This window comes from Amphiura filiformis, chromosome 3 (genome assembly GCF_039555335.1).
Source record: "Amphiura filiformis chromosome 3, Afil_fr2py, whole genome shotgun sequence".
In the NCBI taxonomy this organism is placed as follows: Eukaryota; Metazoa; Echinodermata; class Ophiuroidea; order Amphilepidida; family Amphiuridae; genus Amphiura; species Amphiura filiformis.
This window is the reverse complement of record NC_092630.1, coordinates 61414573-61439365: the sequence shown is the minus strand read 5'-3', so window position 1 is coordinate 61439365 and position 24793 is coordinate 61414573. Positions and strand designations below refer to the sequence as shown.

The following is a 24793-nucleotide window of genomic DNA, read 5'->3' as shown; positions in this document are numbered from 1 at the left end:
TGCAATCACCACCTACACTCAGAAGGGCACTTAAAATCAATTTGCATTGTGGGATATGATGCCATCAATCCCATGTCTACACTCATAAAACTAATATCATTAGATTAAATGGCCATTAAAATTGATAAAAATCTAGATATTTGGGTTGCCTTCAATTCGAAATTGTCACAGTTGGTGAACATAGAATGTTATACATGCAATGTCAAATTGGGGGGGGCAAGGGGTATCATTTTTTCAATCAATTTAGTATCCTTTGTGTCGTTATCATTATACAATAAAAATTCCTTTAAAAGGAATGGGGCTCCCAATGGGAGCTTTGATGTGAGATGCTGAAACCGAGGGGGAGGGCACTCCCACTGTGAAGGTGACGCAGATGTGTAGGGCTGTTAAGACCCCTTTTTCACCATCGCTGTCACCAAAAGACCCCATTACCAGTACATGCTGTGTAAACCAAAGACCCCATATATTTCCTTTAGATCTATCACCCAAAGACTTTGAAATGACAAAGCCATTTGAAGTCATTTAGAACTAGAAATTCAATTTTCGAGGCTTCTTTAGGCTCACACAAAGACCCCATTAAAAAGTCATTCTCACCCAATGCCGCCCCCTTATAATTTAGATCCAAACGGATCTAGTCTCTCAACCAATGACCCCATATTCTGTACATTTTGGTCTCCCTGAATGCCAAAAACCATGCTCTCACACAACGTTATAGGCCATACATGCAATGTTAAATTGCAATGTTAAATTGGGGGGGGGGGGCAAGGGGGTATCATTTTTGCAATCAATTTAGTATCCTTTATATTATGGCATTGTGTCGTTATCATTATAGAATAAAAATTCCTTTAAAAAACAACAAAAAACAGTAACAATCCTGTTGACCCTGGCTGCAAATTAGTCTATGAGTAAATTGTAGGTCAATGAATTATGCAAACCACACAAAATAACGTTGCACAAGCCAGTGATCTCCTTGCAATACAAACCGCACAAAATAGCGTACGATACGTTAGGCGGTCTACTTGTTAGGTTAATAAATAGCCCAAATAGTTGAGAATTGGGATATTTCTCTCCTGTATTTTCTCTCCTACCACTTCATTCATGTTTTTAAAACAGTTTAGAAGTGTGTAGAAACAGTAAAAAAAACTTTTCAGGATGTCAAAAATGTTGGAATTTTCTGTAACTTTCAAAATTAGGGTCGGCATTCATTTCTACAGTAATACAAAGAAAGAACTTGATTTGACTTTTTTTACAGATTATGGTCAGTGAAAAGACGGCAAGCAAACAACGTTTTTTGGCCTAAGCTAAACTCCTCAACAAAAATTTTGGAAAGTTTTTTCAAGCATCTGTATCTCAAATTATTTGTGACATATTCATATCGTGTTGCCTATCAATGGATAGCTACAATACTCCCCTTTACAATGACACCCCATTTGAAACAATAACATTTTTCACGGCTGAGTACACGCCTTTGTGAATGTAGTGGGGTCTCAAACAGAATTTGCCAAATTGAGCATTATTCTGTGCAGCAAGCTGCAATCCCATATCTTCACAATCTGGGACCTAATGCAATCCTCCAAGTTGACACCGCTCACCCCACAGAGCCACGGTAGTCAACGACTACCTACAGAATATGAGAGTAGAGCCAAAATGGCCTGCCATCAGGCCAGACCCGGGGGCCAGACCCGATTGTGAACACTTGTGGGACCAGCCCGGGGGGGGGCCACTCCCATTGTGGCCTGTACACCATCCGCGATAATAAAAATGCATAAAAAGGGTAGTTTTTCGTGGGTAGGCACGATACGCGCGTATCATGTTTAGGGTGTCCAAAACATGAAAAATTGGTGGAAAGGGTACCAAATTGCAATTGCTAATATGCGGAAATAAAATTTTAGGGTATGATATTTGAGGCACGGAATAAAATCCCTGTTTAGGGTGTAAAACAGGCGCGTGTTACCTGTTTAGGGTATCGTTTTAGCCAAGGGTTAAATCCTTGTTTAGGGTGCTTTTCAAAAGTTGATTATCACGGATGGTGTACAGGTCACAGTCGGAGTGACCCCGGGACCAGTCTGATCCTGCTGTACGTGCCAAAGAAGCCCATATGTAACCACATTGAATGACCTGCGACAAATCCTTGTTGAAGAATGGCTGCCTGTGGTTTTTCCACCCGCTATTGAGGTTGGTGGCGAACGTTGTTTGAGCACAGAATTGTGGTCAATTTGGCAAATTCTGTTTGAGACCCCACTACATTCACAAGGCGTGTACTCAGCCGTGAAAAATGTTATTGTTTCAAATGGGGTGTCATTGTAAAGAGGAGTATTGTAGCTAGATAGTGATATGCAACACGATATGAATATGTCACAAATAATTTGAGATACAGATGCTTGAAAAAACTTTCCAAACTTTTGTTGAGGAGTTTACATGTATATTTATCATATGTTGGAAGACTTTGGTTTTGCCCATCCCAAGCACAAATTTTGTGTCAAAAACACTGCCTGTGACATTCCTGTGTATAAATATTGCTTAATATAGATCCTTATAAATAACATTGTATTTAAGTCTGTGTAGTACTGATCACTTGAAACAGTTATATACGGTCATGTGTCATATGGTGGGGCACATTTGCGTTACAAGCACTGATTTTGATCATTTGTCTTCCTTTTCACTAAAATTGATACATATCTAAAACTATACATCTCACACCAGCAAAACTATACATTTTTGGAAAGCTTATGTTCCAAGGAATCCAACTATGCAAAATTGAAGTTGGTATACAGGGTGCGTAAGAAAATATATAGGGTGATATCATGAAAAAATTTAATTTTACTAGTAAATTGATTATTTATTGCATTTGCTACTGATATGGAATACCTCAAATGAAATCTAATTTTGTGACAGGCCACACTATGAGCTTTAATGAAATGTATACTTTTGCTATGTTATGATTGACCAAAGTGGTGATACAGGGTGCGGAAATATACGCAACTTCATGCACAAAATGTTGATTACATTTTTGAAAATATTTTCTTTAGAGTGTATCCTACATTTATTTTAACTGCATATTTAGATTCCTGGGGTAAAAAGCTTTTCAAAAATGTATACTTTTCCTATTTTAGGGCTGTATAATTCTCAAGATACAACAATTGAAAGCCAAAACGCATGTTGTGACTGAAAATTTTGGCATTTGTGTGTAAGTGAATAGGAAAAAATTGTGGTTCTTGCGACTTGCAGTTCTCAGTGAATACTTGTAAACACGATTAGATAAAATTAATAGCTGAATATGAATAATGAATAAACAAGCTTTCATTTGAGGTATGATTTTTATGTATAGCACACAATTTGACAATGATATAATTAAAATTCAAAAAGATATCATGTCTTCAAAGCATTTGCCATAGAGATTGTACATATTCCTCTACCACATATCCACCAGGTTTACCTTCGTTAACATTTTAATATTTTGCACTAATTAAACAAATTTGAATTCCAAATCGAGAAACATATTTGAAAATTAGAATAATCAAGCTGTATAATAAGCCCAAACTTGATGCAATTGGACCAAGAATAGCTTTGTGACAACAAGTTAAATCAGAAAGGGGAGAGAAAAATGTAACGCCACCAGGTATTTTGTGGTCCCACCATAAGACACATGACCATACAGCCTCATTTTGAAAATTAGAGTCACATGATAGCTGTGACTAGCAAGTTATTAAAACAACTGATGAAGTAGACTTAAAGATATTAATTCTAAAATGTTAGGTGTTTCTAGTCCAGCTAGTACATAAAAATGGACCCGAAAACCGTCAACGGTACCGTGTTTGGAGGTTTGTTTGATATGAACGGCTGCGATTAATGGCAAACACAGTACACGCACCCCTACATACGAGTCTCCACACACACACCCCCACACAAAGGCATTTAAACATGAAAAATGAAAAATTATATCAACTATAATTGTAATATTTACACACCTTTTTTTTAACAAAAATATTTCAGTATTTTGCACACTCCCATTTGTACTCAAACCTTTTGTATATAGTATTCACAAGGAATGCATTATAAATTAATTTCTACATACGTATCAAATACTTGTAAACATGTACAATGTAAGTGAGATTGGTTGTATATGGACTTCCAAATCATAATACCCATGTGCATGTATTGTACATTTATACTCAACAGTCTGAACTATTACTTTATAAATGTGACATGATCTGCTCCATGGGGGCCAAAGGAGGCATTTTTGATGGACCAGATTGTGTCACAAATAATCACTTAACTGTGTAATTCTCTTATCCTTAATAAAATAAACTTCAAATATACCTTATGATGATACCTTCCTATCTACATGTAGTTAAAGCCATAATGTGCGATTTCCTCCACAGTGACGATGTCAATTTCTCTTTAATTTCTAATACTTTTTCCATGACTGTAATGCCCAATGGTGTACTAAAATACCATGTGAAAGACTGAGCCTGAAGTGCTTTAATTACAGTAAAAGTGAACTTTTTAGTTCACTGACCTAGTGATGGCTTCCACGTCTCGTGCATGTGTATTATTGAATCATTGACATATAAACTGTCTGTATATCGTTATTCATCTTTAGTTATAAGCCTTATTTATACGTCCCAACTGCGTGAAGCGCCGCTCAGTAATGATCAGCAAGCTAATACACGCATTGACAATAATTATAGGCGCTAGAATGAATTAGCAATTGTCTTTGCTTAATTAATCTCATTTGATTGGCTCAAAATCAAAAGGGGACAATGTGATCAGTGAAAACTAACATTTTGTGGAAAACAAATAAGAATCTTTTTATGCAAATCACACATTATTGCTTGTTGCATTATTATCAATTGCCCTGATTTTTATTCCAAATCTAGCCAATCGGGAAGCATACAACACTACACTCAAGTTTCAGGCATGAGAATTTCCAGGCTTTTACCTGAATTCAGGCAGGTTTCTTGTCCAAATTTATGCATTTTTATTTTATTTTTAAATTCCAACAGGCAGTTTTCAAAAAAGCCATTCCATGTTCGCATGCCTGCAATTGTTTGCTGTTTGCTTCCAATTTGCTGTATCAAATTTATGATGAATTCTTAGAAAAGGGTATCGAAAATTGAAACCGCACTTCTGCAAAAGTACTGGATATGGTAGCATATGACAAGGTTCGAAATGTCACCCTGGTTTGACTGACAAATTTGCCAAAAAGTAAAGTTATTGCTAAAACAATAAAATACACTTTTTCTATAGTGAAATTTTGTGCAGAATCTGAAGTCAAAAATGCCTACAATGCTTTCGTTTTCAAAGTCCAAAATTCCTATGGCAATTTCCTATACGAAAAAGTGTGTCCAGGGCTCTAAAACGGGCATATCAGATTGTTAAAAAAAAATCCAAACTTTTTTAATATAGTTAGTGAGCACCAATAACTCAAACTTGTTATAGCTATGTATCTTGGGCACATCAAGTTTGAATTAATAGGTCGATTATTAAAAGAGTTCGAATTTTTTTAAACAAATGCATGTATTTTTTTCACACCCTTGAAAATTAAGGGGTATGGGTAACATTTTGTGATTTTTCTGAATATTTATAAACAATAATAAATATAAAATTATTATCAGCATTTAGCTTATTAAATGCTGAATATATTAAGGGGTAAATCTTCTTTGTAGTACCTTCTGATCAAATTTTATGAATGTTACAAGCCGTTTGTCATCCGCAAATTGAGTTTTTTCATGAATCTTTTGTCACAGCAAATGTCAATTTCCAGTGACCATTACAAGAAAAATAAATGATCAATATGGAAAATAATGGTTTTGACTGAATGGTACTACCCTAAATTAATGAATAAAAGTCATAAATGGATCAAAAATGACCCAAAATCAATATTTTTCTCAAAAACTATACTAGATACAAGATTTTAAGTGGTAAAATTAGAAACTACAGACAATTTTACCCCAGAAATGACCAATAAGCATATGTTTTATTGTTATTTTCACCCTCAAATATTTTTTTTCACGCTCGTGTCAGTCAAATCGGGGTGAGTTCTTGAATGCTGTCATATATTAGTTGTCTTTGTCATCTTTGGGTGATGAAAAGGCACCATTTGTCACCACTTTTAGTCCCATTAGGACAAGGAGATTAGATGCAGGATGTAAATCTGCCATATTGAATTGTCATGCATGGAGAGCAAAAGAGTGTACCTCTGTTATTTATCAACAAAGCCCAATATTGAATGATGATTTGTGTCCTTAAGCATGATCTTAAAGGTTTGTGCCAGGGTTTGTGTGTGTAACATTTTTACCATGCGTTATCGGCACAATACATTAATCACACAATGCAAATAGGTGTAAGCATGCGCTTGGTAAACTTCGATTTGAAGTGCATACTTACACCTATTTAAGTATGCACTTCAAATCGAAGTTTACCAAGCGCATGGCAAAAGAATCCGGAGATACACTATTTTTGTCCTTCCTGAGCGATAACGCAAACATGGTGGAGTCAGTTTTCTTTGGGTCTAATTTCGATTTAGGATATCTTTTGAGGCACCTTTAGCATAAGCATCGGAACCCAAATAAGAACCCCCTTGTGTCCTGTGATATGATGCTTAGTGATGGTACAATGGAATGCAGAGATACACCAGGGAGTTGTTGCCGTTGTGCTGGTTAGGGAGTACTTGGACTGGTGTGGTTAAACCTGATTGTCCTGTTGGAAATCCTGCCATCCAATTTATTGATCCAATTGCAGAGTTGCGAACTTGAAATTGGCCCATAGGTGTTTGGGTTGGTAGTGCGAATCTCTGTTGCATTGATGCAGTGGCAGAGTTGATATGGAACTGATTTGGGCCCATAGCTGCATCAGAAGTTAGGTTTGGTAGTGCGAATCTGTGTTGTGTTGATGTAACGGCAGAATTGGGGAACTGAATTGGGCCTGTAGCTGCGTAAGAAATTTGGCTTAGTGTCGGTAGTACTAATCCATAGCTTGGGTAGATTTGCCAGAGCTGGATTGGTCTAGGTTGAAAGTAGATTATTGGTTGTTGTATTCTTGGTTGACTGAGATGGTGCCATGGAATGTACCCGTCTTCATGATGTTGAGGCACAACTGCATTGCTCGTTGTTGGAAATTCATCTGAAATAAAAAGATAAAGATGGTGACTGTATAGCATAGATTTTATATTCCAAGTCCACCAGTGTGTGTTGCTTGACGCTCATGGAGGCAAAATAGTAAGCCCTGGATTATTTTACTATACGCCCCGCAAACTTCGATTCAATTTGTGTGGTTGCTTGCATTCTGCGTGTAACAACTCAAGTGCGACAAAAACAGCGTAAAGACACTATTATTGTTCAATTTGTGCTCTTGTCGATATCGCACAGCAGTGGCGTACCCATGCCACTCCAACCCAGGGGCTGGAGAAGATGTCAATTTTGCCGCCCTCTTCAACAGCCCGAAAAGGTTGGCCCAATTTTTTTTTCGATCGTTTGAAAAAGTGAAGTAAAAAAACAACAAAAAAAGATAATAGGTGCTAGCAACCTAAAAACAAATAAATGTTATGTATAATTTCATATTTTTCTCGATGTTTGGCCATTTTTCCGCCTTTTTTTCTTTAATAATTCTTTTTGCCGCCCTTCTTCTTCTTCTGCCACCCTTTCTTTTTTGCTGCCCCCTGCTTTTACCCCAGGGGTTCATGCCTCCCAAATCCCCCACCCCCAATATACGCACATGCCAGTCAATGCATTTTAAGGCGCGTGAGTGCGATCGCGCACATAGAGCCCACCTTTTAAATCACTTTACCGAGTGCGATTTATAGCGCACCTTGTCACCTCAAGGAGTTTCCAAAGTTGCAGCGGTTCCCGAAAGTGATTTGCATAAAATAAATCGACGTCATAGCCTTTACAAAGGTGACGACCCAAACAATATCTTTTCTACTCGCTGATTGGCTGTTTTCGACAATTTAATATGTAAATTAGCTGACCTTTCTTGTGAGGTCACGCTACCGAAATATGATAACGTGCTGTTCATGTCACAACAAAGAAATGACATGCCATTGACCACCGTAGTAAATGTGGTAATGTTTATGCATTCAACTGAACTGTATAATTATTTAGAAGCTGAACAAGGCTGATTTAATATTTTGACATGACCTACACACGTGTGATCTGTCAGCGGTGAGTGTAGCGCTATAATAAAATTGTACCAAGGTTTGCCGATAGAAATATCAGTTTATACTACTCATCATGGCGGACAAAAAGAACAAATGGGTCCAGTACAAGACGTGGAAAACCTACAAGCTTAATGATGTAATGGGGTTTGAAAAAACTGAGGCAGACGGGACGATATTCGTGTCGAAAGTTTATTCTCATTAAGTTAGTAAGCCCACCTGTACATTGTAGTCCCACATTCAACACTAATGCTTATCTGAATATCAAGTGCAATAATTCAAATAGCCCACCTAAACTTCTTACCGAAAGTGCAAATGATAGCACACCTAAAATCCTTACCGAAAGTGCAATTAACAGCACACCTGTAGCTCGCCTGACTATTTCCAGAAGTGCGATTTGTAGCACACCTGCTGTTTTTCAAAATTCATTGACTGACATGCACAGTGCAATTTTGAGTCGGTACTCTTTGAATATAATCACTTTGCTTTATTGTCAATCTAAAATCTTGTGTGCAAAAATAGGTATGTCCTGAGAAGCCTAACTTCGCTAAGAGAAGTTAGCCCAAATTTACAGGACCCTCTCCTCCCAGATTTTCCCGAGCCTATTCCCCTATACACACTGTGTGGCCTGACTTCTGACATGGAAGATAACCGTAATTTACTCCCCGTAATGTACAGGCCCTCTCTTACAAGAATTTCCCTTCATCTGTTCCCATATACACAAAGCTCAGTGTGTCTAACTCCTAAAGAGAAGTTAACAAAAATGTTTTAACCGGTAGGATACAGGGCCCTTTTCCAGGTACTTTCTGAGCCCGTATCCAAATACCCAAATAAAAATGAATTTATTGAATCCACTTCCCTGGTAAGCTGTTTGACCCTCGTCCAAGTAATATGCCAATACCAAGAAGCTACCACTGAATTGCCCATATTGCAATCAAACTATGTATATGTTCCTCTGTACAATATGGGAGCTCTCCCAGTAACTACTGCTCCCAAATAAATTGCCCAAGAAGGTACCGAATACTGGGATGTGATTTTCATTTTTCTCTAATGCCATTTCGTGTGACAACATTTTGTGCCTTCATTTAGAATTGCTGCTTATTGTTACGAGTCGTACTTGACTCAAGGCCAAAATCACCTTTTACCCGAACTCACACGAATGTACAACACAAATACACTGTTTGATTAAGCTAACAAATTTTAAGTCTTTAATTGAAAGCACGTTATGATTGGTATAATATATGATAACAAATGCACATGTATACACAATAATCAAATATAATCACTCTTTATCTATTTAGTACTTAGCCAGCATTCTTCTTCTTGGTGATCATAAAATGATCAAAATATATCCTTATTCACTTGTCCTGCGAAAATCAGCGAAGTCCAGTGTATACTTGAGTTTATAAATATCCTTGCGTATGAAATCCTCACACAAAAATGGCGTTGCTTTCTCCTTGCGTTGCTTTCTCCTCCAAACTTAACTCCTTGTGCTGCTTGCTCCAAACATAACTCCTTGCGCTGTATGGTGCTATTTCCACCTTTCACACAATATCTTCAGGAAGCAGGACTGCGATGCAGTTGTCCCCACTTATTTTGACAGTTGCGTTGAATCAAAACACCAGACTTCAGCAAGTCGACAGAAGAATATATATTCCTTTCTTGGAAGAAGTACGTTCTTTGACGTATTCTAGATCTTCTCCGACAACACTGGCAAATAGTAGTACTTTGACTACATAAAATATTTCTGGTTTGCAATTTCCTTTCTTTGAAGGAATTGGACTGTAAGCATATTAGCTAGCTAGCCCAGATCAACACTATCAACTGTGACAATAATTGTGTTTACATTTTCTTATATATCAAGCAGGGGGAAATCCCAAATATTAATAGCCAAATGTGATCTTGGAAATTCCCAAGCCTTAATTATAGCATTAACCTTTCTCATTACATCACTTCCTGAGGGGAATCCCCTGACATCACTTCCTGAGGGGAATCCCGTGACATCATCTTTACTTTACATCCTCAGGGGGGTTTCCAAATATTCCAAATTAGATATGATTCAACTTGTTTTGCTCAATTTGAGAGGAGAATTCCCCCAAAATGTCATCACTCATGTAATTTTGTAAACAAAGATAAATCATCAAATTAAATTATTCAGGGCACATCACATTATACAATATACCTATTTAACCTTTAATGATGATCCATTTATTACTTATGGTTATATATTCATTAATTTGGGATCATTCACTCAAAATCATTATTGTCCAATTTATCATTTATTTTTTATGTCAAATGGCTTCTAACATTCATAAAATCAAGGTGCTACAAAAAAGATTTACCCCTCATTTATTTAGTATTTAATAAGCTAAATGTTGATAATTTTTTTGTAGTTATTGTTTACAAATATTGAGAAAAATGACATGATGTTACCTCTACCCCTAAATTTTCAAGGGCATGAAAAAAAAACCAGGCATTTGTTAAAAAAATCCTAAATTTGTTTAATAATCGACCTTTGGACTCGAAATAATTCAAAGCTGATGTGCCCAAGATACTAGGCTACTGGCTATAACAATTTATGAATGAACTTTGCGCCGTACGCGTTGTTAGCTCCAACTTGGCAACATGACAGTAGTATGTGCTCGTCAAAGGTTTACTGCAAAATGTTATATTATAGGCTTAACCATTTCATGGTTCAGCAAAAAGAAAACTGAGCTGCAAAAACCATGCCATATCCAATACCAGTTTTTCCACATGCTTTTCTCGGGGTCACTGGACCTTGTATGGTACACATATAGGAAGGCTCCGTCTATGCCCTGTGGAGAGCTAGGGAATTCCCTGATATGTGCCAGTGTTGCTAAAACTTCAGCATCAAGGTGCGGCACATTGGCTCGCCTGGCCACGGTAGCCCAATTTTTAAGCTTTCAAAAAAGCGCCCAATACTGGATATTTGGGCGGATTGATCCAAATTTAGAACGCAAATCACTTAATTGGGCGGAAAAGCACTTGACTTAAAAACTTCTGATAGATAATGGGAAGTTACTGGCCGATCAATAAATGGTCACAAAACCCATTGTAATTGCAATTGGGAGCTTCAGAGACTCAAAACCATTATAAATCAGCTCAATTGAAAGGAAATTACATGAAATTACTGCCGCGGCCTGACACTGGCAAAAGTTTTTTGAGTAGCGGCAAGTGATTGCAAAGCAGCCCAATTGTGTGCCTAGGCGCGACATTGGCATCACTGATGTGTGGATTGGGGATTCCCTGTGGATTGGGGATTCCCTGTATATTGTAAAGTGTAATATTTTCACGGTATTAATGTTTTCACGATTTGAAGCAGGGCTTTTAAATTTGCAGTTCTAAAATTAATGATGGAAATGCAAAAAAATAAACATGGCAAAAATTATGTAGATTTTGTGATTGTCCCTGTTGGTAAATTGGCTCTGTGCTGGCTGCATAGCATAGACTTAAACCAAATCACTAAACTGATTATTAGGAAGTATTTTAATTTGGTATGAACTTTGTGCAGTCCTTTTGGCCAGTTTAGCGGAAATGAACCAAATGTCCTTTTCTTATATTTTTTACAATATAATTTTTTTTTTCGAAATTATCAAACAATATTTTATTTGTATTTAAGAAATGGTTCTCCTACCTTGTAATGAAAGTTATATTATTACTATTTTGGTCCTTTTATAAGAAATTAATTTGATTTGATTTATTAAAACTAAAATTTACAATCATGTGTATCAAGTCGTGTAGCGTCACTCACAGGGGGCACATGCCTTCCCCCCATCGGTTTGCAAATTTCAAAACCTAGTAGAAAAATTGCCAAAAAGTGGTTTGTGTCCCCCCCAGCAATAGTACCCAGTGCCCCCCCCCATCACAGACCTGCCAACTGTCCCTCATTTTGAGGGACTGTCCCTCATTTGGGGTTTACCAAAGTGAAAATGAGGGACAGACCTGTTTTCTGAAAATTTCAGTGATGGCAAATTTAAATGTAAGAACAGCAGAAAATGACGAAAATGTCTCTTTAAAAATGGGTATAGTATTCTCTTTAGTCTATTGTGATAAATTCGGACCTGCAAAACCTTCTCTAAATTCTGAAAGTATTGCACACCTTGTCTTTGAATTTGTCGGTACATGGTTTGTGTACATGTACAAGGTTTTGGTCTCAATGTCCCTCATTCTGACTTCGGTAGGTTGGCAGGTCTGCAATCATGGTCGGCGCCTCCAATATGATGACCCACGCTATGCCATTGTGTTAATCTTTATGGTTGATCCACAATTTCTTGCTTGATCTTATTGTCGTACGCCATGGAATAGAGTAAAGATTATAAGAACGCTTCCGTCTGAAGATCCGTCTGTCTGTCCGTCCTTCCTTCATTGTGAAAAATTATAGGCCTATCCACATTCTCAAATTGTGTTTGTAGTCGCATATTAGATACATTTTTTACAGGCATGGATGTTATATATGTTTGTTAATTGGTTTTAATGGTTAAAGTTTCTTTTAGTAGAGAGAAACTGTAAATTGATTTAGAAACACTGTATATAATTGTTCCTGATTTTTCAATTGAGTACACACTCTGTGTGTACAAGTTATTAGCACCTATTGTTATATCTTTGACTAATATACTCTGAGTAAATAAAATGAGAGCTAAATACACTCAATTAGGCCAGGCAAATTTGTTGAGGAAATTGTAATATATAATACACCTACCCATCGTGCAGTGGGATTTTTCATGATATTTTGCCAAATGTAATCACCACCTGCATCAGAAAGTCACTTTAATCAATTTGCATTGTGGGATATGGTGCCATAAATCCTAGGCCTACATCAATCCCATGTCTAGCCACTAATCTACGCTCATAAAACTAATACCATTAGATTAAATGGCCATTAACGTTATACATGCAATGTCAAATTGGGGGGGCAAGGGGGTATCATTTTTTCAATCAATTTAGTATCCTTTATATTATGCCATTGTGCATACCTGCCAACTGTCCCTATTTTATAGGGACTGTCCCTATTTTTACTGAAACAAAAAGCATAAAAGAGAGCAATTTTATCATGTGTCCCTTTTTTTGCAAAAATATGACTATACTAATGTATAGGAAATTCAGGAATGTCCCTGTTTTCAGATTTTTTCTCCCATTTGTCCCTATTTGTGAGGTTTTAGGGTCGGCAGGTATGCATTGTGTCGTTATCATTATAGAATGAAAATTCCTTTACAAAAGGAATGGGGCGCCCAATGGGAGCTTTGATGTGAGATGCTGAAATCTGAGGGGGGAGGACTCTCCCACTTTGGAGGTGATGCGTATGTAGGGCTGTTAAGACCCCCTTTTTCACCATCGCTGTCACCAAAAGACCCCATTACCAGTACATGCTGTGTAACCCAAAGACCCCATATTTTTCCTTTAGATCTATTACCCAAAGACTTGAAATAACAAAGCCATATGAAGTCATTTAGAACTACAAATTCAATTTTCGAGCTTCTTTAGGCTCTCACACAAAGACCCATTAAAAAGTCATTCTCACCCAATGCCCTCCCCCCTCCCCCCCATAATTTAGATCCAAACAGATCTACTCTCTCAACCAATGACCCCATATTCTGTACATTTTGGTCTCCCTGAATGCCAAAAACCATGCTCGTTATACAACGTTATAAGCCCTACATGCAATGTCAAATTGGGGGGGGGCAGGGGGGTATCATTTTTTCAATCAATTTAGCATCCTTTATGGCATTGTGTCGTTATCATTATAGAATAAAAATTCCTTTAAAAAACAACAAAAAACGGTAAAAATCCTGTTGACCCTGGCTGGAGAAAATTATAAATGACTGCAAATTAGTCCATGAGTAAATTGTAGGTCAATGAATTATGCAAACCACAAAAAATAATGTTGCACAAGCCAGTGATCTCCTTGCAATACAAACCGCACAAAATAGCGTACGGCACATTAGGCGGTCTACTTGTTTGATTAATTTTTCATGATTATGTTTTAAAATAGAATAATCGAAACAATTGTTTTAAATATATGAACATATTATTACGACATCGGAATAATAAGCAATTGGCTTGTTGTCCAATCAAGGTACAAGTGTTCAATTAGTTTACAATACATGTATTTTTGTAAAGTACACATACTGTCGCTGGTCACAACACATAGTGGTGTAGAGTGATTTTTCCAATTTTCTGTGTCACATAATAAAGGTTTAGAGCTATATGGTTATTCCTTTTTAACTATTAAAGATACACTTTAATAGTTTGAACCTTAAACTTCCAATTTCAAATGGAATCGGGCCACTGAGAGATAACAGTGGAAGTGGAGGAGTATATTCTGTTATTACTAACATTTTTGCGACCGATGCTATGATCACATGATTATATATCACTTTGAGATTTGTTTATAAAACGCTTTAATTATTATTTTTTATTATATGCATTGATCTAAAAGTTGTTAAGGGTAGACGAGGTATTGTTGGTCAGAAAGCAAAAAAAAAAAATCAATTTTCATTATCTAAATCAATATATTATTGAAAAATAACACTTTGAAGTTTTGCAAAAGTTCATTCTACTAACTTGCTTGATTTATTTGCTGTTCATTCATTCATTCATATTTATTTGGCAATAACCGACACAATTAACCGACTGTTAATGAGTTTTACGTACATTTTACAAAAAGTGTTGTTGTTTCAGCCCTCTTTACAACATAACTCATGAACCAATCTGCATGATCTGTGAATTCTTCTACACTCTCGCTATGATTGATCAATGCATTTTTGCCAAAGCTCACTACCATTCGCAAGATGCTGTGAACTACCGAATCGCAACAGTTTAAAATAGTTGCTAATCTTAAGCTATTCAATTCACTATGCATATTTCTTTAGTCTTACTCTTACTACAAATTTTTATAGAGTATCTAGACAACATCCATTTTCTATATACTTCGGGTCGGTTTTGTTTTGAGGCAGGGACAGCACAGCACTGCCCTATCGCCATTAGTGGTGTGCGCAGCACATTGAAAGTGGGGGCCAGGTTGTTCACTCAGTTCCCCCGAATGGAGTCTGATTAGGACCTTTTTGCACCGTCAAAAATGACGAATGACTGATTTCCCCCGAATGACCAACAAAATGGGGGGGGCTGTGCTCCCCTGTCCCCCCTCTTTGCGCACTGTAGCATGAGAGGGTCATCATCCAAAAATTAAGAAAGTTTACAGAAATTGTTTGAGATCTTCATGGTTACCTTCGACTTTGTTTGCCAGATCTTGCCTTCCACAATTCTTCAGTGCATCTTGCAAAATGAAATTTAAATCCACACTCGTCGCCTGACGATTTTTCCACTGATTTAGCAGTGCATATATTTTGTCACTTGAACGAGCATGGTCCATTCTAATTCTGTCCACTTCATCAGCCCGAAAACCCAAATATATGGCCAATTCCATCCATTCAGAACCAAGGTGATTGGCTAGCCACAAAAGGAATACACTTGCAGAATCTGATAAAAACAAAATGTTATTCAGAGAGAATTTCAATAAATTAAACCATTTTAATCGAATTTGGTAAATTGAGAAATTATATTTTTGAAATCACCGGAAAATTAAACAGAAAGTTAATGTACATGTAAAACAAAAGTAGCAAATGAAAAACAAAAGAAGTAAGGCTATTAAGCACCAAAAGGGGGAATAAAGTAAGGGAAAGAAGAAAATAAAGAGGAAAGAAAGTAACATGACAATGGGAAAGATAGAAGAAAGAAGACAAATTAAGAAATATTTGGGAAAGAAATGAATGGAAAATGAAAAGTATTTTAAAACAAAGTAGTACTTATTATAACTTACCAGTGGTGGAAAAATCCATTTTTAAGTTCAGGAGCTATAAATAGATGTTGTGTGTATGCATCAAGTAATGAAATCAAAATGAATCAACTTGGCAGAAATTCATTGGACATGTAGGACTTCGATTGAGTCTACACTTGAGTTTCCTAATTCGAATATTTATTGATCATGTTTATCGATCTGCCAATTGGATTTCACCATTTCACACCATGTATTATGAATGATCCAAGTAATTTATACTTGGTGCATAGGTAAATGCTTGGGGCTAAAATATTACAATATTTTGTGGAATGTGGATGTATCATTGTCTACTTTTATTAATTATTTTTTGTTGGGGGAGAAAGAATGTAATTACACACTGATTTACCAATGTGCACTTCAATTGCCACCTCCAAAAATATGGACCAGTCTAGCCCGGTGTCAATAAATTCTATTGATTATCATGATGCATTTATATATTTATTTGCATGTATCAACAAATACCTGTAACAACAGATGTTTTGACACCAATATTGGTGCTGTAACAGTGAGCTAACAGTGAGATTTATCCCGGGGATTTATCTGAATCATAGACAGTAGAGAGAAGGACCTTTTGCAAATGTTGCAAATCAGGCACCAAATCATAACGTCAAATGGCAAATGAAATGGGAATAAAAATTTGGCTTGACTCAAATGTAGCATCCGCACAATGTTTTTTGGTATTTTCTATAGCTATGTGAATTCAGGAGGTCAGGAGGTGGGTTTTTTGTTTTGTGTTTTTTTTAGTTTTGTCTGGCTGGAGTTGCATTTTGCAGGTGATGGCTACACATACCAGGATGCAACCATGTATCTGTTGGCTAGTACAATCTATGTAGGGGACAAGAGTGACCTAATTTTGATGTTGTCATTGGTTAATAGCATGTAAACACAAAATGTTTATATTTTTTATATATTTTTGAAAATGTCACGTATCCCGGTACCAATCCCGGTACCAATCATTTTGACACACCCTGTATTTTGGGAGATTTTTTTTCTTCATAACAAGTTCAAAGTGTATCTCTATTTTCCATTTTTATCACATAATTTTCATCTATTTTCTTTTCAGTTATATGGTGACTTTGCTGATACCTTTGAGTTATCCGAATGCAAGCTTGCTATTGTACATTGTGCTGGACATTATGATCAACAACTTGTACAGGCTTTGTGGCAAGAGATCATTGAAAGAGGTAATGTGGTATTCTTTTCAAAATAAATGTTGAAAATAATTTTATTGAAAATTTGTTTCACCAATAGCTGATTCTGCTAGTTCATTGTTTTATGCACACAGTTAATGAATTGGTACCATTAGCTCACAAATATGCAACAGGTAAAATAATTTAAGCATTGTCTCTGTGTCTCCACCATGTTACATGTTAGGTATTCTCCATAGAAGTAGCGATGGAACAGGATTAATTACCATAGCGATGGGTCTTCACTAAGCAGGTTGCTCTCATTACCTGTTTGCAATCATAGATTATCAAAGAAAGAGATAATGCTCTTTTCAAAGACACTAATCTGGCAGGTGTGAGTGAAAAACACATGGACTTTCAGCATAAGTTTCTATACAATTAGTCCGACTGCTGGCCATATGTAACTTGTTTTTAAGTCATGTTCTTGGTGGATATTGCTTCTCAAGACCATCATGTGCATTTTACTGGCCAGTAAACATATTTTTGAAACTGGCTGTCTTTAGAAGAAATATCCATCAAAATCAAGATTTACGACATTTGCCAAAAAGCTTCTGTGTTAAAGTTATGTTTAACAATCGGACTAAATTATGATTCAGGGTTGTTTCTCTATTCTTTGATAATCTGTAGTACAATGCAGAGGAAAAGCAGGGTATTAAATACATGTAGACCCATCACTATCACCCATCACTATGATCAGGGTCTTAGCTAGAGGTTTGCCCATCATTTGAATAAAAAAAAGCCTGTCCTAATTTGACCTTTAAAACATTTACCAGACCTCTACATCCCATTAGGGGTTCAAAGAGTTCAAATATGTCTTGCTATGGCCTTTTTTGCAAAGCTGGTCTACTAAAAAGGTCAACAGCCTTTGTCAATACCTACAATTATAATGCAGCATCTGTCAAAGGCATTAATTTTACCCGTCCCAGGAGCAAACTTCCCATCTAAAATGACGACCAGACGGGTGGCTAGCTAAGACACTGACTATGATAATCAATCTTGTTACATCACTACTTCCATTCCCGGGTTGTCCGGCAGTCCATCCGAGCTTGTGAGCACAATTTCTTGGAACTGGTGAGGCATAATCTCGAGCCATGCCCTAAAAGGTCAAGTCCAAGTCCTTTTATTCCAAGTCTAAGACAGAGTAATAACAAAATGGGACTTGAGACAAGACCAGACCTGAGTCCGTCAGCATTGGTAGCTGGGTGTACAGGAACAGTTTAATCCATTAAGCCCCTGGACACTAATGGTCGGTCATCTAACAGCATTTCTGATTGGTTGATAACTTGAAATGCTCATTTCAATTGCCAATTATGACTAGGCTTTAAACTATTTATGGTCAAACTTGCATTTGCAGATGATCTTATTAATACCCTTCTTGATTGTTCAAAATTGGACACAATATTCATTTTGGCCAATCGGCAGGTAGTTCTCATGGGGTTTAGTAATACTTGGTTATGTTAAGAATGCAGGTTGCTCAAGTATTCAGCTTTCAGCTTTCGAATTTGATTGTTTCCTGTTGTAATATAGAACTGGAGGAAACTACCAACAAAGCAGCTAGTAGTCGAGTGACCATCCTCACCAACAAACTGGTATCTCTGGGCAAGATATACAGCTCATCGGAGAGATACTTCCCAGTTTGTAAGTATATCAATAATTCATAATGTTTTAAGTTGGGAAAGAATAGCAATAAATGGCTTCACACAGAATTTTTGGATTGAAAGAGGCATTTTTGAAAATTGAGTTACTGTAATTATTACCTTATACAAACATTAGGCTATCATATCTGAAAACACCAAAGGTCTAGCATATATATACTGGGTTTTAAAGTTATGAACTTTTGTGATGTCTATTTTCTTATGTATTTTATTGTTTTTTTTACTCCATATTTTTGCCTTTATCTCAATTTCAATTTGTCGCTTTTGGCCTCCATGGACCAGATCACGTCACACATACATGTAGGCCATACTTTGGTTCACCTCAAGTTCAGTAGTGTTATCAGTGCTTTATCGTGGTTGCCCCATGTAAGCGTGCCAACAAACCACCCTTGTACCCTTATGTGCTCTGCGAGTTCGATTTGTTATTGTAACCAGCGAAATATGTACCTACATCACTACTGAACTTGAGGTGAACCAATGTTTAGTCCATTGTTGTTGCTCTTAATTTACCAGTTGACTGTTCAGTCACTATGTAAAGTGGTACATTTCTGCATACCGAGTACACTGCTGCCTGCATTGCTGACCTATATTCTCCAGAAACCGTTTGCAAATTATGTATGCAGCAACTCGGTGAAAATTGTATGTTTCCTTTTATGTGCTGCAAATCTGACTGTGGTAAATAGTGTGATAAAGTATCAGTCCATGGATTCAATCATCACCTCATGACGTGTCCTGTTTTATCCTTCTCTCCTTTACAGCTTTCTTGGTATTACTGCTAGAAAAGAAGAGCTGTCAACTGAACTGGGATTCATTATGGGTGTTCAAAGCTTTCCTATCCCTGGAAGTGCCTCTATCAAGACTTTATGTCATCTATGATCAACACTTCAAAGCCAAGGTGAGGCATTATGCATTATATTTGGTGATTCAACTTGAAAGAGAATAATTTACAATAGAGAAAGAGTTGTTTTTACTCAAGTTGTCAATTATCCAAAGTATGCGTTGGTCATCAAATTGAATAATCCACCAACAGTAATTTGGGCATGGATTGATCTCTTGGAGCTATGTGGCAAATTTTCTGTTATAATTAATTATTTAAACCTATGAGCTTAACATAAAATTTAGACATAACCTCAAATTTTCAGTGACATTTTGACCTCATCTGGAGACTGGCAACCCAAGCTCGGAATCATGACCTTTTGGACACTTGACCACAAAACTGATTGTACACTCTTGGTAACTTGTATCGGCCCCTGTCGCAGTTGAGTGATTGTTGGTTGACTCTGATGTAAATTGACTCCTTCACACCCATTTCAATTAACAGTGCACTAAAGAAGTGCGGTAATCCAAATTGGTACTTTGACAAAGCTATGAAATACATAGAAGCTATATCCAAGACATTGGTTTATATAATTAAATATGTCTACCAACACAGATGAACTTTCACGCTAATTTTCTGCTATATATTTAATTGATCACAGGTAATAAAATTCCCCCTAGGGATCCAAAAATGTTGGTAAGGGTTTACAAATTTCTTGTGTATACTGTGTTCCTAGAGGGCCAGTGCTCCATCTTAAAGATTTTCAACTTGGGGCTAATTTGGTAATTTTAGCATCATTTGAGCATCATATGGCCTTAAGGTAGTATGAACGGCTAATCAAGCTTGCAGCAAAATAGCCACAATAGCAAATTGGAATTGTGTATTAATTTAAAACTTAGAACAAGCGAAAGATAAGTCTTCACTCCACCTATTTTTAGAGTTTCATAAAAATTTTACCATTTCTTATGTATTTCTTTATTTTTTGAAAATTACCTAAATTTTTTCACATTATAATTTTTTTAACCAACATGGAGTGTGCTATGGTTTTCAAACTTTCAGGGATGGTGTATAAGCTTAATATCTAAATTCTCTTGCCAGCTTTTTTGGATAAAGTGTTTAATTTTTTAGAAAATTAACTTTTAAATTTTTGATTTTAGGGAAATTTAGAAACACCTATAACTTAAAATAGAAACACTTAATTAAAAAAAGCTGGCGAGAGAATGTTCTAAATTTGATTACCTTTCATATGACACCTTGTTTGTTGAAATTGGACCTATAGTTAGCTCAAAAAAAATTCTAGAATTTAGGTAATTTAGTGTTTCTAGAAAATGTCAAAAAAATAGAAAAAAGTACTAACATTACCATTTTATATCTCCTTTGTTAAGGCCAATATCTTGGAAAAATTGCTGTCCTTTAAAAAAGTAGCATTTTTGCAATAAAATAAATTAAAAAACAGATTTATGCAGTGGGTATAAAGGAGAGAAAATAACATTTAAACAAATTACTTGTTTTCAAAAATTAAGTTGATTTGAAGAACTTGGCAACACGCCAAAAACATGTCGTGTGTAAAGTCAATGGGGTTTTCCAATTACAAAAAATTACATAAGTCAAAAACACTCTTTTGGAAAAAATTAAAAATTGGCAGGTGAGTTTTTCTCACCCATCTCCACATTCTGTACAATTTTCAAGCAAATCTGAGCATGACACCATAGTCGTTCATACTACCTTAAGGTTACTGCCTCTTTTGAGGTTTTGAGAGTTAGTCTCCTTCACAATTGGTTTATGCTGTGGTTTACGTCGTTCTAAACACACGTCGTTCGTCCTTACAATATGCAGTCTGGACTCGAAACTAAGAGAGTAATTGGTGCATACCATGGAGCTTTTAATAAATGGACCGCACGCATACAATCGGAGTTTGTTTTCATTAGCAACGGGAGACAAAATAGGGGGAAATTACACATTGGCACTTTTTTTCAGGATTCATGTTATTTTATATGAAGGGTATGTATGTCTTCTTGTCAAAAATAAAATAAAAAAATTTCCCTATGTCAAGGTCATGACCCAAGAGCATGTACCCTTAAGAGTGAACATATGATGTGTGTTTATACCTACTGATTTCAGGAAATTTTCAAGAAAATTGACCAATTTCAGGAAGTTTTTGCATCTACTCTTCCTGTGCAAAAGTACATTTTCATGAATTTCCATATTTTTCAGGAAATTTTGACAAGTGGCATCTCTGTATTCTGTGCAGTTTGTAATTATATGATGGTGTCTCTTTCTTTCTTTCTAGGATCCATTTTGGCAGACTGCCCGTAGTCCTCTACATCTCCTGGAGGTTATCTGTGCTTTATTGGACTATTTCTGTGACACACCTGCTGCAGTAGTTATACATGAAAGGTAATTAAGTGCAATAGTTTACAAATATCATACATACATGAGACATAATCATTTTATTTCATTCAAATCAAACATACAAAATACAGAAAACATAAAACACAAATTTGATTGAGGAAATGCTCAAAAGGTCATGAGCCGTGAATCAAGTACCCCCTTAACCGTGTCCCTTACACTGACCTAAGTAACCACATACAAACTACAAAAACTTACCAAGTTAAAAAAAAAAGAAAAGAAGAAAATGCCAAGAAAGAACAATATTCATGATATTTTAATAAATGACATTTCACAGTTCACACAAGAAATTGATAGTTGGGGTGGGGATGGGGTGGCAGAAATCGTGTAAACAAGATGTATATTTTTATGTGTGGGATCTGTTATTATTATGCTTCATTACAAAAAATGATTTAAGTCGAACGTAGAAGTTACCATAACACAATGATCTGTGTTGCTTTGGAACAATATGGTATCCAAGAAGGTAATTGGTAAAATACACAAGATGCAAAAAATGAAATGCATTTTGTTCTTGATACTTGCCCTATTGCAATCAGTATTCAAAGTTTGGTTTTCAGAGCTTGGACACTAATATTATATAATAATTGTAAATATAGCTAGGGATTTTCTCTGGCATTGGATTGTATTTTCTGTATAAAAACTAATTATAAAATGAATACATATTGCGACTTTAATAATATGTACATCAGATTACATAAAAATTTCATTTGTGACCCGGCAGCACAAACGAGCCGTAAATTCCCTAAATTGTATTCTGAGTTATGGTGTAAAATGTGTACGAAGGTCGTATTCATCGGTCACTTAAGCTAGTGCGACATCTGTCTTATTTTGATAGTCACAACACCAATCAATAATCCTATTATTGAAGTGGATAATAAGCTTCTACCTTAGATGGCTATAGAACTTTTAATAGCTCTGGTCTTTGTTTGCTTTTGCTAAATCCTTTTCAAGTGGTGGGTTATTTGTATAGGTATGCATAACCAACAATTAACAATGAGAGAACCTTCTTAAACCTCGTTGACTTGGGGATGATTTGAAATGACCGCCAATTATGACTGTTTGATATTTATTGCCAGCAATGTGGAAAAAGAGACACACATAGAAACGAAAAAAGCTATAATTTTGTTGAAGGAGCAAAGTTTAACTAACCATAACTCCGCTTCTGGATATCGTTTGAAGTCAAATGATATACCACTTTTAAGTTTATGATGTTTATTTTTTAAACACGAAATAAAACAAAATTGACCGGGGGAGGAATTTACGGCTCATTCGCCGTGGACGGTCACATTTTATTATTCTGCATAATCTCTTTTGTTCTCTTTCCTTTATACAGACGACACTTCATCACAGTATGTCTGGATGCAATATCAAGCTACAAGGTGGAGTTAGAAGCAACCGCACAAATGCCAGATGTCATACGTAGGATGCTGGCTAAATTTAAACAATTACAGGCCAAATTGGACAGAATGCTCATGGGAAAATAAACAAGCCAAATATATGGATGGACATTAGATAATCAGGAACTGAAAAAGGATATAGAAGGATGTCATAATGTATGTCTTTGTGTTGTGCGGTCAAATATGTTTGCAGAATATTTTTCTGTTTCGCTGTGATTTTCTTGTTGCCTACCCACAACACATATTTCCTGAGTGACGACTGAAAAACATACATTCCAATATGTGACGGTCACAAGGAAATATTTGTGCAGGGCTTTGGTTCTGGAGTGGGGTACTCAGTACAAATGGCCATACGGGGATATGAGCATCAAACATTGCACATCCCTACCCAAACCAAACTTGAGTACCTCCCGGGCTTTGGTCTTGATCCATATAGAAATTTGTGATGTGCCGTTGTCCTACCACAGCATTGTTACAGGATCGCACACTGAATCAGTTCCCCAGATTCTGAGAGAAGTCGGACACAAAATTTGCCCATAAGTTTCTCAGTTGTCAACATGAGCATTGACCAACCGAGGGCATGTATCTGCTGATGAACCCCTTAATTTAATAGTTTGTCTCAAAGCCTCAATAAAATTCTTCATCTTGAACACAGTGAAACTGTATGTGCATATTCCCCAGTGAATTCTTCTCAAAAGCCAGTCCCACATTTTGATCCCTAAAAACAAATTCTGCATTAGGGTTTCAACTTGTGAAGGGCTTTGAGACAAACTAATAAATCAAGATGCTCTTATATATGGAGTGACATTGTCATGGTTGCTATCTGTGTTTGGTGAAGCACTCTATGGGATATATAGTAACGGTTTATACTAATCTGGGATTTGCCCATATGCGGAAATCACAGCGATATCATGGCTTCCGTTTTTATTGGAGTAAATTAATTATAGCTCTACTTGAAGCCTTGTCTCAAACTCTTGCAGGAGTGTAAATCATTTGCAATCCTTAATTTTACATTGAACAGTTCCGCCAAATAACTCCTGAATTTCAGTAGTGGTATTCATAAAAGATACTTGAAATATAAAACTTTCCTTTAGCTTGAAGTAAGGGTTTCCATTAAAAGTAAGTCTATGGTGACACAATTGTTGCTGCAATTAAATAAGCCAGTACTCAGTGGCATATAGCCTAAGCGAGGGAGGGACTTGGTTGTTTCCTCGGTATCAGCAATTTGTCGCAACATCAAGTTCTTGCAACTTGTCTGCAAAAAAGTAATGTGCATGATGACAGAAAGTTTTGATTGGCTGTGACAATAGTAAGAGAA

General features: G+C 36.4%; 1 protein-coding gene across 1 annotated transcript in view; it reads left to right on the top strand.

Annotated features, from left to right (window-relative positions):
- The window catches only part of LOC140148885 (nuclear pore complex protein Nup155-like), an 87395-nt gene extending 63195 nt beyond the window's left edge, over window positions 1–24200 (top strand). The window contains exons 31-35 of the mRNA XM_072170981.1: window positions 17074–17194; window positions 18725–18835; window positions 19611–19747; window positions 21960–22066; window positions 23412–24200. Coding sequence (XP_072027082.1) covers window positions 17074–17194; window positions 18725–18835; window positions 19611–19747; window positions 21960–22066; window positions 23412–23562 — 627 coding nt within the window. The 3' untranslated portion in view covers window positions 23563–24200. The remainder of the gene's footprint in view (window positions 1–17073; window positions 17195–18724; window positions 18836–19610; window positions 19748–21959; window positions 22067–23411) is intronic.
- The last annotated feature ends 593 nt before the right edge of the window (window positions 24201–24793 follow it).